This window comes from Esox lucius, chromosome 3 (assembly GCF_011004845.1).
Source record: "Esox lucius isolate fEsoLuc1 chromosome 3, fEsoLuc1.pri, whole genome shotgun sequence".
Taxonomy (NCBI): domain Eukaryota; kingdom Metazoa; phylum Chordata; class Actinopteri; order Esociformes; family Esocidae; genus Esox; species Esox lucius.
The window spans coordinates 32,186,781-32,203,982 of NC_047571.1; the positions used below are offsets into that span (position 1 = coordinate 32,186,781).

Below are 17,202 nucleotides of genomic sequence, written 5' to 3' on the forward strand. Positions count from 1 at the left end.
GACATTTATTTTATTGAAAAATGCTTTTTACATTAGCACGTTTTATTAATTGTATTTTTTACATTAGCACGTTTTATTAATAGCTTTACATACAACCAGTATAAAAGCACAAAGAGCCAACAATGTAGGCAGAACCATAGAGACTAGAAAAAACCCCATGGAAGGAACCCAAGAAGAAACCTGGAGAGGAACCCAAGAAGAAACCTGGAGAGGAACCAGACTCCATGAGGTGACCAGGTCATTCTGCCTATGCAATCAAACTCTACCAAACAGTCTTTGTGGTGCCACAGTTTGCTACAAATGTACGCCATGATAATGTCCCAACACACTCCAGATACCCAAGACACCAGATATTGCCAGGGTTTCAATTCCATTTCAAATCCAGAATATTCAGGAAGAGCACAGAAATCCCGAATCCAATCCAATTTCTCTTCAATGCTTTTCGATTTGGAATTAGAAATTCGGTTTAGGCCAGAATTTGTTCAGCTGAAAATTGCATTTCCAGTTTCCAACGCTTTTTCAATCTTTTAGTTTTTCTGATTTGCCTGGAATTTAAAGGGAATTGACTCAGTCAGCTACGACACCCCAACAGAAACCAAACATTTTATTCAGAGTCCCACGTCGAACACCGAACCATTCAGCGTCAGCTTGCACCAATCTAGGTCAAACATATTAGCTTCCTTTCAAACACCTTAGGTAAGCGCGACCGGGCTTGCTGTGTGGGATGTATTTGAGCCGGCTGTGAACCCGGTTTAGGGATGAGTGATGGCGCTAGCCACTACATTTGGCTGGAACCATACCCTATGCCCAGCACAGTGCTCCCTTTTCCCCATGTAGCTCACTGCATTTGTCCAGATGCCTTTGTGGCAGCCGGCCGGCACTTGGCTCCAGCCAGAAGCGTATGAAATAGGGCTGTCGTTTTGGGAATGGGGTTGTCATTCGAGATGACCCCCTTGTCGCCACCCTGCCCCCTGCTTAGAGGAACAGGGGGATGATGGCCGATCTGAGTTCTGGGTAGTCTGTGAATTCTCTGGTGTACGTCCGGTGTTTTCCCCGCGCCCAGATGGTCATCTGGATGAAGCCGAAGAGCGTGAAGAGAGCCACTGTGGAGAGAAAAAGACCCGCGAGAGTTTGGTTAATGCTGTGTGTTCTGGGGAGGCAAGGCCGCGGGCTCAGTGCTGTGAAGGAGAATCTGAACTTAGCTTGCTAACCTTGTAAGATAACAGAATAAGATGGATTGTAAAATGGATTTGCTGTGAGCTGACTGGTCTTCCTTTGACCAGGAAAAAGCCTTCCATCAAGTGTTTCTTTTTATGAAAATAGGTCTGTGGTACTGTATATTGAAATATAAATGTCTGATTGTTGGAACAGCAGCATCAACAGTTAGCACATTATATTTTAATCTCAACAAAGTAGTCCTACAGCAATAGGACTGTTCCACCAAGGTTTAATTGCTTGTTCATGGTTAGACTATTAGAGGGACACAATTAGGCTATATGAGAAGTGCTTTCCAGGTAATATAATGCTTTTGCAGATGATCCATGAATTTATGTTAGTCACAAAGCTTGTTTCCTTCAAACTGGGAACAACAGTGTCAACATACTGACACACAGTTTGTGTAAGTGAAGGCTGTTTGTGTGAGTAAGTAAAGGTTGTTTGTGTGAGAAACTGAAGGCTGTTTGTGTGAGAACGTGAAGGCTGTTTGTGTGAGAAAGTATAAGCTGTTTGTGTGAGTAAAAGCTGTTTGTTTCAGTAAGTAAAGGCTGTTTGTGTGAGAAAGTGAAGGCTGTTTGTGTGAGAAAGTGAAGGCTGTTTGTGTGAGAAAGTGAAGGCTGTTTGTGTGAGAACGTGAAGGCTGTTTGTGTGAGAAAGTATTAGCTGTTTGTGTGAGTAAAAGCTGTTTGTGTGAGTAAGTAAAGGCTGTTTGTGTGAGTAAAAGCTGTTTGTTTGAGTAAGTAAAGGCTGTTTGTGTGAGAAAGTGAAGGCTGTTTGTGTGAGAAAGTGAAGGCTGTTTGTGTGAGAAAGTGAAGGCTGTTTGTGTGAGAAAGTAAAGGCTGTTTGTGTGAGAAAGTGAAGGCTGTTTGTGTAAGTGAAGCCTGTTTGTGTAAGTTATTGAAGGCTGTTTGTGTAAGTTAAGGCTGTTTGTGTAAGTAATTGAAGGCTGTGTAACTTTACCTGGGACACACTGTGTCATGACCGAGAAGCTCAGCCAAGTCCCCACCTGAAAAATCAGAACACACATTAAATAGAGTTGCTATACGCCACTTTACTTTTATTTTATAATCAGTATTTGTGCAGGTGTTGTGTGAAGTTGTTACCTACACCAGGGCTACAGACTTACTGTAAGACGGGTTTGAGAACCACCGACCGACACAATACAAGCATACGACACCATGGTCTCAGTTCGCAGAGAATGGCATTTCCTAACACTAGGGTAGTGGGTTTGATTCCTTGGTAAAGAAGCCCTTACATGAAAAGAATATCTCAAACGACTAGATGTTGAAACACCTGTTGCTGCCTTTCACTTTGGAAATCTGTTAAACCCTTTTAAGTCTGTTAAACCCTATTAAATCTGTTAAACCCTGTTTATTTTGTTAAACTCCTTTAAACCGGCTAAATCCTGTTACATCTCTTAAACCCTGCTATATCTGTTAAACACTGTTGAAATGGTTAAATCCTTTAGAATCTGCTAAACCCTTTTAAATTTCGTTAAACCCCGTTAAACCATTTTCACGCAAGCGACTGTGGATAGGAGCCCAGTGGTTCTGGGTTAGACCCACCTCGTACGTGTAGTTGGGACAGGAGACGAAGAAGAAAAGCCAGGTGAATGGGTTCCTGTTCGGATAGGGGATCCGTCTGGGCTTCAGACCTGGCAGGCAGCGGGACAGAACCGAGGCACTGTCACTGTGGAAATATCTTCTCAGCATACCACTGTTTTATAGCCATCTGGCAATAACAGGGGGTTATCTTTCTTCATAAGGCCGATGAAAAGGGCCATTGTATTTAGCACTTGGATGACAATCGGCCACACATTTACTGCCGCCTCAACGAGCAAAATGGTTTGAAGTATTCTGGAAACGTGTTGTCGTTCTCGGCGTCGGTCCATGACATTGTTCCTGAATTTAATTCTGTATGCAAACAATAAGACGCATTCAGAGACTATGGAAAGCAACTCACCATTACAGCCCAAGTTGTTGAGTGCCAAATTAATTGAGAAGTTTCCAGCCTCACATAACTGCGAGAACAAAGACAGAGGAGGAAAATAAGTAAGGACAGATTTAGGGAGGGATGGGGGGGGGGTAATGAAAGAAAGCAGGCAAGCATGGTATGAAAATCAACAATTGTGTGAAAAATAAGCCTTTTTCTGAATAAATGACAACGTGGTGTTACTAAGAGAACGATCATTAGACTAGAGTACATACCACAAACAGGACCAAAGCAGAGTACACCTGGAGGTTCCCATATGCTGTAAGAGACACAAAGCTCTATAATCCCTTCAGTTTTGTCCACCAACAATAATGACTTGTCATTTATTAATTCCCCAATCAGTGAATGGATTTGCTCACAGGGTGGGGTGTAGAGGGGGTGGTTGATGTAGTATGCCAGCCAAGCAGCAAACCCCCAGTAGTACAGACAGTTCTGGGTGACAAGGATAGAACACAAAATAACAGAGCAGAATTGAGTACAACAGAATGGAATAGAACACAAAGGAATGGAATAGAACACAAAGGAATGGAATAGAACACAACGGAATGGAATAGAACACAAAGCAATGGAATAGAACACAACGGAATGGAATAGAACACAACAGAATACAAGAGAACAGAATATATTACAATGGAATGAAATTCATCAGAAGTTATCACAATACAATGCAAAGTGAAGTAAAATGTAGAGTGTGTTGGGTGTTATGTCAGGTTAGGGTTAGGTGTTGGGTGTTATGTCAGGTCAGTTAGGGTTAGGTGTTGGGTGTTATGTCAGGTTAGGGTTAGGTGTTGGGTGTTATGTCAGGTTAGGGTTAGGTGTTGGGTGTTATGTCAGGTTAGGGTTAGGTGTTGGGTGTTATGTCAGGTTAGGGTTAGGTGTTGGGTGTTATGTCAGGTCAGTTAGGGTTAGGTGTTGGGTGTTATGTCAGGTTAGGGTTAGGTGTTGGGTGTTATGTCAGGTTAGGGTTAGGTGTTGGGTGTTATGTCAGGTTAGGGTTAGGTGTTGGGTGTTATGTCAGGTTAGGGTTAGGTGTTGGGTGTTATGTCAGGTTAGGGTTAGGTGTTGGGTGTTATGTCAGGTTAGGGTTAGGTGTTGGGTGTTATGTCAGGTTAGGGTTAGGTGTTGGGTGTTATGTCAGGTTAGGGTTAGGTGTTGGGTGTTATGTCAGGTTAGGGTTAGGTGTTGGGTGTTATGTCAGGTTAGGGTTAGGTGTTGGGTGTTATGTCAGGTCAGTTAGGGTTAGGTGTTGGGTGTTATGTCAGGTTAGGGTTAGGTGTTGGGTGTTATGTCAGGTTAGGGTTAGGTGTTGGGTGTTATGTCAGGTTAGGGTTAGGTGTTGGGTGTTATGTCAGGTTAGGGTTAGGTGTTGGGTGTTATGTCAGGTTAGGGTTAGGTGTTGGGTGTTATGTCAGATGAACCATACCCTCATGATAGTGTGCAGTGGTAAGGTCCCTTTGGAGAAGCGATGAATGAATATGGTTTCCAACAACCTCCTGAAGTAGTGGACACAGTGGCATACACACGCCAGCCTACAGAGAACCAGAATAAACAAAGTAGTTATGATTGAAACGTGTGTGTGTGTGTGTGTGAAGTACCACAGTAGGAGTAGAGAAAGGCTTCAGTGACAATATATCCATGAATAACAGTAATTTGATTTGGATAAGTGTGTTATGCGTTTGCCTTTTTGGTCAGAGTGTTGGTAGTTTCTCTCTACTTACATGACCACGGAATAAGGACTGGTGGTGTAGTCATTTTCCGGCTCGTAGATATTGGGCAAGCGGAGGAAGAAGAGCAGGTAGATGAAGAGGGGTCCAATACATTCTGCCAGAAACACCTTTTCAGGGGAAAGGTGGAGTCACATGTTTGCTGGTCCCAAAACCGTCTACGTTTTACACTAAGGTATACGGATCTATGTCAGTCAGACCTTCCAATACATTTCTGAATGTGAGGTTTTTAGAGGGGAGATACACTTCTGGGTGAGGTTTTTAGAGGGGAGATACACTTCTGGGTGAGGTTTTTAGAGGGGAGATACACTTCTGGGTGAGGTTTTTAGATGGGATATACACTTCTGGGTGAGGATTTTAGAGGGGAGATACACTTCTGGGTGAGGTTTTTAGAGGGGAGATACACTTCTGGGTGAGGTTTTTAGAGGGGAGATACACTTCTGGGTGAGGTTTTTAGAGGGGAGATACACTTCTGGGTGAGGTTTTTAGAGGGGAGATACACTTCTGGGTGAGGTTTTTAGATGGGATATACACTTCTGGGTGAGGTTTTTAGAGGGGAGATACACTTCTGGGTGAGGTTTTTAGAGGGGAGATACACTTCTGGGTGGGATTTTTAGATGGGATATACACTTCTGGGTGAGATTTTTATGAGGGGAGATACACTTCTGGGGGAGGTTTTTAGATGGGATATACACTTCTGGGTGAGATTTTTATGAGGGGAGATACACTTCTGGGTGTGGTTTTTAGAGGGAGATACACTTCTGGGTGTGGTTTTTAGAGGGGAGATAGACTTCTGGGTGAGGGGGAAAGGGTTAACGGCCAGGGTTAGTGGATAGTATGCTTTTGACAGGTAAAGCAAGGCTAAGGGTTAAAGGTGAAGGGAAATTAGTTAGTCTCACCATTGTCCACCCCAGCTGGGGTCCCAGGTCATGGAAGAACATTGTTGCCGTGGTTCCCACCGGTAGATTCTCCAACACCTCATCATCCTTCAACGACTGGCCGTCTGACAAAATTTAGTTTTGTCCTGGTTACAGTTCTGCATACCAGGTTAAGACATTTAGGCTGGGATTCATTGTATTCTCTGTATCATCCCTTTTAAACTTGTAACTTATACCTCCACAATGTTTTGTTGCAACATTTGTTATTAAGGTTCAGCTACATGGCAGCAAATCCCACCCGACTCGGGACAGTTGATGTTGATAACTGTGTCCTCCGAAACACAGCCGATGCATCCGCCAACCTCTTACCTCGACTGAAGCACCAAAATCACCATGAATAGCCACTACAGTGACAAGACAAGGCAACCATATTCCCAATTCCGGAAGGTGCTGGCCAATTGCAATGCCTTCCGCGGGACCCCTGGGTATGTGCTCTAATGCCTTCCACGGGACCCCTGGGTATGTGCCCTAATGCCTTCCGCGGGACCCCTGGGTATGTGCTCTAATGCCTTCCGCGGGACCCCTGGGTATGTGCTCTAATGCCTTCCGCGGGACCCCTGGGTATGTGCTCTAATGCCTTCCGCGGGACCCCTGGGTATGTGCTCTAATGCCTTCCGCGGGACCCCTGGGTATGTGCTCTAATGCCTTCCGCGGGGCCCCTGGGTATGTGCTCTAAGTTCAGCAGGTAAGTAACTGAGAACACATTCTCTTTTACAATAATGACTACTAACACAAGTGCTCGGCACCCAACTATTAAAGAACGTCACTCTTGAGAAATCACCCCCAGCATTACCCGTGAATGCCATCTCCATTAACGTCTGGATAATTTCAGCGTGTCGGGTGTCTGGTGCAATGCTCAATAACACGTCATGGTCAGACATTAGGGTTGGGCTTTGTGAAGACACATTGCATAAAATATTTTTCCCCAAACGCTGATACCTCCAATGCCAACCCTCACTAACTCCAACGGCATCTTTTATCTGAAAGCCACTCATCCGGAAAGGAACACATTACCCCTGGGGACTGGTGAAAGGTCAAATGTTTGGGTCCCAGGTCAAACGTTTGGGTCCGCACCAGGTAATAAAATGTGAACACATACTTGATCCATGACTAATGTCGGGCTGCCGTTTGACGGCCAGGTACTGTCGGCCGGTAATCATGGCCCGGACTCCCGAAATACCAGAGCCGCAGGTTTGCAAAGATAACCGAGGCTGTTCAGGCGTAACATGAGAGGCTGATACTTAATCACCTTGTCAGCAAAGGCCTCTGTGAGCTGTCTGTCAAATGAGCCACCTGCTTCCAGAATGAGCACCGCCCTTTGGACTCAACCCACCAGAGCAACATCAGGCTTGAGCATTAAATTAAATTCTCAGAACAGGAATGTTTGTGGAGCCGCCTTGCTGTTGAGACTACATGTCTAACTTCAGTGGCTGTTAGAACGAATAGGTCGGACTCGGTCCAAAAATGTGCGTGTCGAGAAGAGCAACAGTTTAAATACTGCATAGTTTGCGGGGTATCGGAGTGGGTCTCAGAGAGCCAGATAGGTTGTTCTGTTGAACGTGTGAACCCGTCTCATCGGCAAAGGTGTCATCATCATAGATGCAATGCAACACAGGCCAGAGAGAGGCATGAAACCTGGACGACCTGCTACCAAGACCACTCCGTCACGTCACAAAAGCTCAGATCAAGCTCTCAGCAGATCATTAGATTACCCCTCCATCTTCCAGCCAGTCAAGGCGGTAATAAGATATGAGGTAATAAGAAAGTGGGCACGGTCAACCGCTTCACATGATGATGATAAACTTTTTTTTCAAAATGATTTTATGATATCCACTTCACTATTACAACCTTGCCTTGCCATTAAAGCTCCAGAGCAGGTGTGGGAGAGTTTGAAAAACAAGATGTTTCACATCACCTTGAACAGCACAGCAACCAGGATGCAAACACTGGATATAATAACAAAAATTAGTAACAAAAGTGGACTCAAATTGCACTTTTAAAGATCCAGTTGCTGTGTGTATGTTGCTGTGTGTATGTTGCTGTGTGTATGCTGTGTGTATGTCAGTGCTTGGATGATGAAGAGGAGACAGTACCTGGGTGAAGAGTCAGAGCCTGTCTGGCTGGATACCATTTGGGATCTGCAGGTATCATAACATACTTTAGTCACTTCAGAAATAGTTGCACAACACATCACCATCTGGTCCTCGGGGTAAAGTCCATGTCAATCTGGTTAATCCTGCTTGCTAAGCAAAGTTCATGTTCCAAAGGTGTAATATCAGTGTGCTTCCTGAAATCCGACCAAATGCTAAATAGAAATTTCCTAAGATGTGTCATTGCAATCGTTGAAACAGACAGGAGTTAATGTGTTCTCTTGTCGCCTGGGATTCCAAGGGTGCAATCACTGATGCCATTAAGTCAATTGAAATATCTGTCAGTGATCTTAAAGAATGGTATAATGACCATTTAAAGACTTTGATCATCAATACATGCTAACACTTGATTAGTATCCAGACCCAGAGTGTCCATTACTATTTTGGGGATATCAGGAAGACTAAACTTAAATGTGGGCACAAGCAAAAAGTGGACTAAAATCAGGACAAATTATGTTTGTTAGAACCAGAAGCAAGACAGAGATTGGGTACTCACAGTACTTGTGTAACAAGCACTTGATGTCTCCAATAGTGGCAGTAGGTTCCACCTGCCAGAATACATGGCGGTCACACAACAAGTTGTCATTAGCATTATGTACAAATGTCTCAAAACCCTCTGTAGGCTGCTAGTTGGAGTTCGGCTGTAGCAGTGTCATAAGTTGTATCAAAAGAATACAAGAGAAACAGCAAATGCTTTGCTGATATTAGACACACTGACATGTTAAATCGTAATATCAACAACAACAAAAAAACTGTCTGTATACTGTATAGGCTAATTCAATTCCAGTAGACTTTTTTTTTTACTTACCTTGTCCAAGTAGCACAGCTTTAACTTCTTAGAGTCCTGAATCTCCACCTCATAGAAAATATAATTTTTATCCTTTTTGGCGACTCCTGCTGTCATGCCATGGGCACATCTTGCCTTTATGAACTGGGCTACAACAAACAGACTCTTTAAATCCATAGTCTGAGATTCTAATAGGTACTGTCTGTCTGTGTTTCTAATAGGTACTGTTCCTCAGTGTATCTATGAGTGCCTTGGTTGCTCTGTCGTTGTGTGTGTGAGTGTGTGTTTGTGTCTGATGCTTGTGTGTTGGGGTAAGATAACCTCTTCATGTCTAAGATGGTGTGTGTGCGCACGCATGTGTTGACCCTAAGTCTGTTATATCACGCTGGCATCCCCTAACGCCTCAGCAATATATTATGTTAGAGGAACATACAGGGATGTGATGTAATGGGATCTGTTTGTCAGGGATCTGTTTGTCAGGGATCTGTTTCAGTGTGGAATGGAGTGGTGTGATAACACTCTGGAGTTTCTGTTAAATATAGCACCAAGCACAATTGTTGGCAGCCTTTGTACAGGTGAGGGGAAAAAATAATGAATTGTTCAACAGCTTAATCATATAATACAAACATCTGAGAAATCTAAACTGCAGTATAACTGAGCTACAATTTAAAAACAAATCTTAAAAACATGGCATACCTATTGACATATAACAGAAGCATTCCTATTGACATATACATTTTTCTGCTAATCTATACCAAGGCTGCCAGACATTTTGGAGGGCACTATATCTTTGCGTTAGATGCATTGCTTAAGTTATTTTCCATGCATTACAGGCATTAGTGGTCTTCAACCTTTAGTCAAATATCATTTCAATGTAACCATGAATAAGTTAACAGCCCGTTTGACAAGCCCAAACATAAAACAAAATCTGATATACAATAAAATAGAGTAATCCGTTACATGAGTGTGGGACATGCATTCCCAGTGGAAGCCAAGTGATCTTGGCAGAAGTCTACCCATTGCTAACATTTTGTGGGCTAGGATTAATTGGCAACTGATGTTATCTGCAACAAAGTCTGATATGTGCAACATTATCAGCTTATGGAATCTACACTACCATAGTAAATCTTCACTCGCGGCTTACAGAGAAGAAAAAAAAAACAGAATCTCAGTCATTCTAGGAATATAACCAAAAACATTGTTTGGGACCCGGATTGCAAAATGCAAACGCTAGTTAGTGATTGCTTTTAAATGAAAGTTCACAGAAAGAAATCTTGTTGGAACTATTTCTTAGCAATTTATAAAGATTTTCAAGAAATACATTTATTTGACACACAACTAAGATTATTTAAAAAGATATTACATCGTAAATGAATATTATTAGTGCCTCCATAAGTGAATGTGGGTAAATAACCAAATTAATTTAACTTAAACGTAGAAAGTGTAAATAATTAAGAATGGTTCAAACATATTTGTTGCCCCCTGTAAAGACCATAAGAAAGATTTTATTTATTTCTTTAAATATCTGAATACACACTAAATACTGTATTTCATATTAAACAATCATTCATCCATCAAGATTGCTGATGGTGAGAAAGGAATTGTAGAGCTCCTACAGTGATCTTGGATCCAAATACAGCTCTGTAATAAATTAAGAGACTGCTGCACCTTTTTCTTTACTTTCCAAAAAAGTCGAAAAGGAAGGATTTGAGTGAGGAACAGTCGGGGTTAAAATTAAGAGATCACTGCAAAATTTAAACGCTTCTGTTCCTCACTCAAAGCATTCAACTTTTCTGGAAAGGAAAGAGAAAGGTGTTTCTAGTCTTCTGGAGCGGTGTTTCTAGTTTACAACTAGATCCCCGTATATTCAGTTGGCATTCATCCACAAAAACAAGTATGTCTACAGTTATACCAAACGTTCCCTAAACGTTGTATAGAGGTTGCTCCTCTCATAATCACTACCCTCCTGTTTTTCTCTTATGGTTCCCCTTAGTGGGAGTGAATGTATCATTATATAGGAGTGAACTAGTATTAGTCATCTTTTGGTATTAATTTAACATCTTTTCGCTGAATTACTTAAATGTAAATGATAATGCAGACCTTTTGTGGATTCAGCACACAGACAGACTGCTTCCCTTTCTCTATAATAATTATTGGAAATGGGGCTGAGGTGATGTTTCTTTCAGTTATGGACAACTTCCTGCTCCCTATGGTGCAAAGCCTCTGCAAAACATAATATTATACATAAAGGGAGAGATTTGGCATTCATAATGGAGAATGCCAACACTTGAATTGATGTAGTATTAGACTTGAGGTATACATTTGTTCAGCAGTCCTAAGTTTAAACAATCACATACAAACCAGAGGGGACCAAGGCACAGAGGCAGAGGAGGCTCCTCCTCTACAAACACAGAAGGAGGCTCCTCCTCTACAAACACAGAAGGAGGCTCACGGAGCGAGATAGTTCAACCCTTCTGTGGGACAGTGTGTGTGCAGGTGGACTCAAACATCTTTCTGTGTCTGGAACGTAACATGACAACGTGTCATGAAAATACAGGATTGGGTTGCTCGTCTGCGGACGTACAGTCTCTTTAACGTATAAAACCTCTGAAACACTTGTGTTGTTCCACTGTATTTCTTTAGCTAAATGTTTGCATTAATTTGAAATACAACTTTATCTGCATTATTTGTGTGTCCTGAGTTGGCAATTCAAAATCGAAGGAAGTAAATAATACAATTTGAAATACAGTAATCTTATGATGCCGCACCTCTGTAAATAACATATTGATACCTGCATAACAGAATTTTGTAAATAAAAAAAAATTTGCTCTACAATTATTGTAATTGATAGATGTAATTGCTCCAACACTAGCCATTGTAAGTTCTTCAGATATCAGCTCAGTTGGAAATTACTTTCAATTGGCAATGCATTTAACCCCCATTTGCATTTAATGCCTTAGATGATGGGTTTATTCAGACCTGTCATACTCATATTCAGGAAGGGTCTTCCTGGTCCTAAACTGTGCACTGGCAAGAATGTCATGTGAGTTATTGTGTAGATTATAATTAACAAACAAGGTTTTAGGGATTAATACATTTTCGGTTTGAGCAACGACTTTGAAATTCACATTTCAGTTTTAGGGGCTTTTAGGGGCTTGCTACAAGTTCTCTTGTCATGCAGCAAGTTTCCTGCAACAAGATGTTGATGAATTTAAGATTTGGCACATGTTTAAAAAGTGAGGAAATTCATCAACTCATACGTTGCCCATTAAATTCATGAACCTTCCCTTTGTATTCAAATATAACACTGATTTCAAAAGCTACCATGCTCTTGAAAAACATAAATGATGGCTCTTACCTCAAAGGAAGCCACTCTGCTCAAAGCTCTGTCTTGTCTCCTTCGTCTTGCTCCCCTCAAGGATCTCCTCAAAAGCTCCTCGATGTCTGAATCTGAAACCACCCTGTAATCAGCCTCCCAAACCTCTTCAAGTGTGTCCGGCCAACGCCTCATGTCACCCATTTCACAATCAGACCATTTCACCTTTATGGAACATTGCTGACAAACTGTGGTCTGGTTGAGCTCGGGCCCTTGATTCATCAATGACCAGAAAGAGGTCTTCCCTGGCTACCCACCTGGCTTCGCAGGCCCATGCCCTCTCTGCTAGAGGGTCTAAACGCTGTACAATCACAGCCATCTTGAAACTGACTAAGGCACATTTGAATGAGGTGTCCATCACCGACGTCTGACCAGGGCAACAGATCAGCCGTTTGCTGACCAGGAATAAATGTCAAACTGTGTCCTATTTTCCAATAGTGCTTAACACTTCTTTTGACCACAGTAGTGCGGAGAATAGGGTGCCATTTGAGAAGCAGACGTCCCCTGGGGACTGTAAGAAGTCTCATTAGCAAAACATCAATCACATTTATTGATCGGATGCATATCAAGTGCTGTATGTATAAAAGTTGGATGCTTATGAGCTGGCTGTTCCATCACTGACCAGCAGAGGACAAATCCAGTAGTTGGTGTGCTGAATAATATCAGCGGAGGGCAGGCCTGTTTAAAAAAAAAATCTTAAATCAATAATAAACATCAGAGCACTTGGGAAAAAGAGCTGGGAAAACAGTAGGTGTAAGAAATACCCAGCAATGACTGTACAAAGCCCACAGGCTTCACTAACAATAGAAACACCCAACAATGGCTTTACAAACAATGTAAGTATTATAAAGAGACAGATGGCTAGAAGTATAATTGGTAAACGTTGACACCCTCAAACTCGAGTCTTTAACTCAGGCAGGCTCAGGCACATGCTCTGTGAGACAAAGACAAGTAGCCAATGAGGTCAAAAAACTTCTGAATAACTTTAATGGCCTAAGGTCCGGTATAAAAACTTATAAACACCGCTATAATTTTGTCATTTAGCAGACAAACATAATCCAGAGCGACTAACAGGTGCAATTAGGGGTTAACTGTTTGGCTCAAGGAGACATCCTCCGATTTTGTTCACCTTGCCATCTCTTTTATAAAAACCATCAATCGTTTGATTAAGAGTGAAACATTAACCGCTAGGCTGGAGGCCATGGTTACCAGGGCAACTACCCCTCACGCATATGCTTTTACCTTTTAATGCGTGGGAACAGCATGAGTACTGTAAATTCAGACATTGCTTAAGGGACACTTCACCTCAGCACAGCTACTTAATGCACTAATTACTAATGTTAGCAATGATACATTTCTGTCAAAAAAAAACAAGATTTCCTCAACACAATCTAGAACAGGAACATTTAGATTTCTCGGTAGAATCTACTTCCTCTGTATTACTCTGGTCATAGAATACCTAAAGTTCCAGAATTCATAGTGAATATAGATACCAGCACCCTAACAAAATGTTGATCAGAGAATATGACAATAATATTTAGAAGATAAAAGAGACTTTTTAAAACACCAAATGTTGACCATGCCATGTGGTGTTCTGTGCCTTGCTGTAGAGATTACAAGCAAATAGAAAAGTGTTATTTTGCATTTTGTTTGCTGCCAGTAATAATACACCAATATCAGATTTCAGTGGTAGACAATGCGTTCGAGTTTATCTTGCTCATGTACCAAACCATGAAAACAATAAAACTAACATAACAAACAAATTCTATACCTTACTTGGCAAACACGCAAACGTTAACACGTTTACCTGTAGAAATACATTTTCACTATATCTGGTTGTTCTATGAAGGATGCCACTGTTTGTTGCAAAAACAACATTGAGGTAACCTCATTTAAAACCATTAGGCATTTTACAGTAGATACTAGCAACAGATCACAATTAATTCCCACTTGCGAGGTTTTCAATAAGCAAGACTCAAATCAATGGTATTTTAATTAGCCATATCCTAAAAGATTAGGCTATACCATCCAATTATATCATGCTATAGCTTTTGCCCTTCTCAGCTAAATATGGTTGCTTTATGATGGATGCCACCATTTGTTGTACTAAAAAGACTATCCATTGTACAATAGATTATAGCCACAGATCTCAATAGTTAATTCCCACAGACATGGTTTTCAATAAGCTAGGCTCAAATCATTTACTGTTTTATGTTTCTAGTTATCGATCTCTAAAGGAGTTTATATTTTACAGTATGCAAGCCACAGTCCTCAAAATAGCTTCTTAACCTATCCAAAATAAGCACAACATTCCCGGTTTGTTCATAAGGCGCAAATCAATATAATAAATTTTCTTGTTTGCTGCTTTGTCCATGTTAAAGTTTTGTGGTCCAAATGCGATAAGTAAATACATTCTTCAATAGGCTTGTCAATCAGGAAGTAATCCCAAAACACCCAGTCTTTCAAACCTGTTGTACAGTAACCTACTCCAAACATTTATGGTTCAATATCACCGTGAAAGATCACTTATTTACTCATTTAAATCATGATGACAAGCCAATTTAATTAGTTAGCAGTTTAGTTAGTCAATCGGGCTTATAAAAATGAATTTGTTAAACTTTGTAAAACTGCCAAGAAGGAAATGGCTGCTGCACCCAACTCGTCACTGTAACGTTTTGCATAATGCTAAAACACTCTGCAAACATAATACATTTCTGGCTCTGGGGTTTTTGGGGAAACTAAATAGAGATACATTGCTTTAGGCTTTATGCGTGTCCGTAAAAAGAGATGTCAGATGAATTCGCGGCATGATGCACAAGATCATTTGGGAATTGGGACGAATATTTAACAAGCAAAACATGTGAATTGGTGAGCAAAATCGTTCGACGTACGCACGTGTGTGTTTGGGTCCTGCCTGGAAAATACCAGAAATTGTCCCTGCAGTGGTTAGAGTGGACAGTATCTTTAAGGTTAAATATTTAAAAAATAAGCAGAAAGGATTCATGAGGGAGCGATGCAGAGGGTGGGATATGAATGAAGAGAAACTGAAAGAGAGACAGCAAATGTCAAAGTCAGGAACCGACATAATGACATACATGCAACAACCTTTGAACCCCATAAACAATAATCATAACCTTCTACTGAACCCCTAAATCACCTAAATAACCCTAAATAACCTTTTACTGATCTCCTAAACCCATATAACCATACACCTTTAGGCAGAGATTCAACAAATGAGAGCTAGTCTGTGTTTGGGTTTTGTGTGTTTTTGTGTGTGTGTGTGTGTGTGTGTGTGTGTGCACGCATGACTGGGACTTAGTTATTACTCTAAAGAAGACCTGAGCGTCAACACGTCAGTCACTTTTGTTTATATTTACACATGTATGGATTAGAAGATCCTCACAGAGATTGATTCCTGCCAATTCTGTTGCGTGCTCCAACTACTCCTTGACTTGTTCTAGGTCTTTTGGGTTGTTTTCCATTGCAAGTATTTTGGTAGACTTTTTGTCACTGTTGTTGAGCACCCCTACTAGCTAGTGTGTCCTGAGGCGCGCATCCCATCTGAACCCCACCTTTAGGCAGAGATTCAACAACTGAGAAGTAGAGTGTGTTTGGGTGTGTGTTTTTAGCTGTGCGTTTGTGTGTGTGTGTGTGTGTGTGTGTAAGTGCGTGTGCATGACTGTGACTTAGTTATAGTTTCCATAGTAGCATTCAACATGTTAATTGCCGCCCTTTGCCATAATAACAAATACAGAATATAGAGCTGTGAAGTACGACTTTCTAAGCAGTTAATTTTTATTTGGTAATCCATGTTAATGGGGCGGTGTAGAAACAGGCTGGTCTGCTCTCTGGCTCCTCCCCCAGCAGTCTTCCCTGGCAAGTCATTTGCATATAGAGTGGCCAGATAAAATATACCACCGACACAAAAGTGTCAACAGTTGGGATTTAATAGACAACAAATGTGGCGTCCCAAATGAGTCCATCGTTTCCATATGCAGTGCATTACCTTTGATGGTGATCCACGGGGCTCTGCTGAAAAGTAGTGTGCTATATAGGAAGCACGAACAGTGAAACAGGCAGAATCCCTTTGGAGCAGGTTGTTTCCCAATGGCAGAGGGGGACAACCGTAACTAGCTGCCTGGACAGCACATTATTTCAGTTGCCAATCGCACGGGAGCTTCGACTGAAATCACACTTGCGCTGTTTCACCCAAATTGCTGCAAACTGAAGAGGAGGGGCCTCTGAGAATTCATCCAGAAAAGTTTGGGCTGCTGATCACGTGAATGACTGTAGATCAGACTGGTGTGAAAGAAGGTCCCTGGCTGCATATATCTAGTTGTCCCAGCATGCAGGGCCATTCTACATTAACACAGGGTGCAAGTACAGGTGCAGGTACAGGTGGAGGTTCAGGTACAGGTACAGATACACCCAGATACACCCTAGGCAAGTGTTTGACATAAACAGCACCACTCACTAGCTACAAAAAGCTAGTTATTATTTGGCTCATGTTCACTCTGTTACATGAAATATTTAATCTAGAACAAGCATTCAAATTTGTGGTCATAGGAATTGCAGTGAAGTCGCCATACTTGAGTTAAGCGATCAGAACCATTTACATGAGGCCTGGTAGTTAAGCTTATATAGGCCAGTTGTAAAGGAATTGGAAAGATTATAATTTGCAGTCACAGTTAAATAATTCTTAGCCTACCATCAGACATTCCCCATGCGGTTTTATAGACCTACATTAGTGGGCCGGCCGGAGGATCTTCGGTCAGCAATAGCCTATTTATCAAATAAATGAAAGAGCATGAATAAGCAGAGCACATTTTGGGAGAGATATGTGGTGCGCTCTGACCATATCCTCTCTTAGTTTCTCAACATTTTAAATTAGGTGGGATGTCTTTATGAATATACTAAGCAGTAGAAGGTGAACTATGTCTTTTGGATACATTTTTGTCTGATACATTTTATACATATCCGAGAAAATGTAGATTTTCCCACATCTCTGGCATATCTCGGA

The 17,202-nt window shown here is 41.6% G+C and overlaps 1 protein-coding gene across 1 annotated transcript; it reads right to left on the reverse strand.

Moving 5' to 3' along the window:
* Positions 1-24: 24 nt before the first annotated feature.
* Positions 25-9,402, reverse strand: LOC105010434 (very-long-chain enoyl-CoA reductase). The gene is made up of 12 exons (XM_029119047.2): positions 8,828-9,402; positions 8,516-8,567; positions 7,963-8,007; positions 5,831-5,934; positions 4,926-5,041; positions 4,631-4,736; positions 3,567-3,639; positions 3,423-3,466; positions 3,178-3,235; positions 2,781-2,869; positions 2,176-2,221; positions 25-1,103 (listed from the first exon to the last, which is right to left on the reverse strand). Exons 1-12 carry the CDS (start codon positions 8,981-8,983, stop codon positions 976-978), a joined length of 1,017 nt encoding a protein of 338 aa, XP_028974880.2. The 5' UTR covers positions 8,984-9,402; the 3' UTR covers positions 25-975.
* Between the last annotated feature and the right edge of the window lie 7,800 nt (positions 9,403-17,202).

What these genes read in the sequence shown, in the direction of transcription:
- LOC105010434 (XM_029119047.2), bottom strand. Translation starts at nt 8,983, where the DNA reads ATGGATTTAAAGAGTCTGTTTGTTGTAGCCCAGTTCATAAAGGCAAGA. An exon ending in CCCCCTCTACACCCCACCCT is followed by an intron (nt 3,467 to 3,566) that starts GTGAGCAAATCC and finishes TGTCTCTTACAG; the next exon opens with CATATGGGAACCTCCAGGTG. An exon ending in GTCCCAACTACACGTACGAG is followed by an intron (nt 2,222 to 2,780) that starts GTGGGTCTAACC and finishes CTGATTTTTCAG; the next exon opens with GTGGGGACTTGGCTGAGCTT.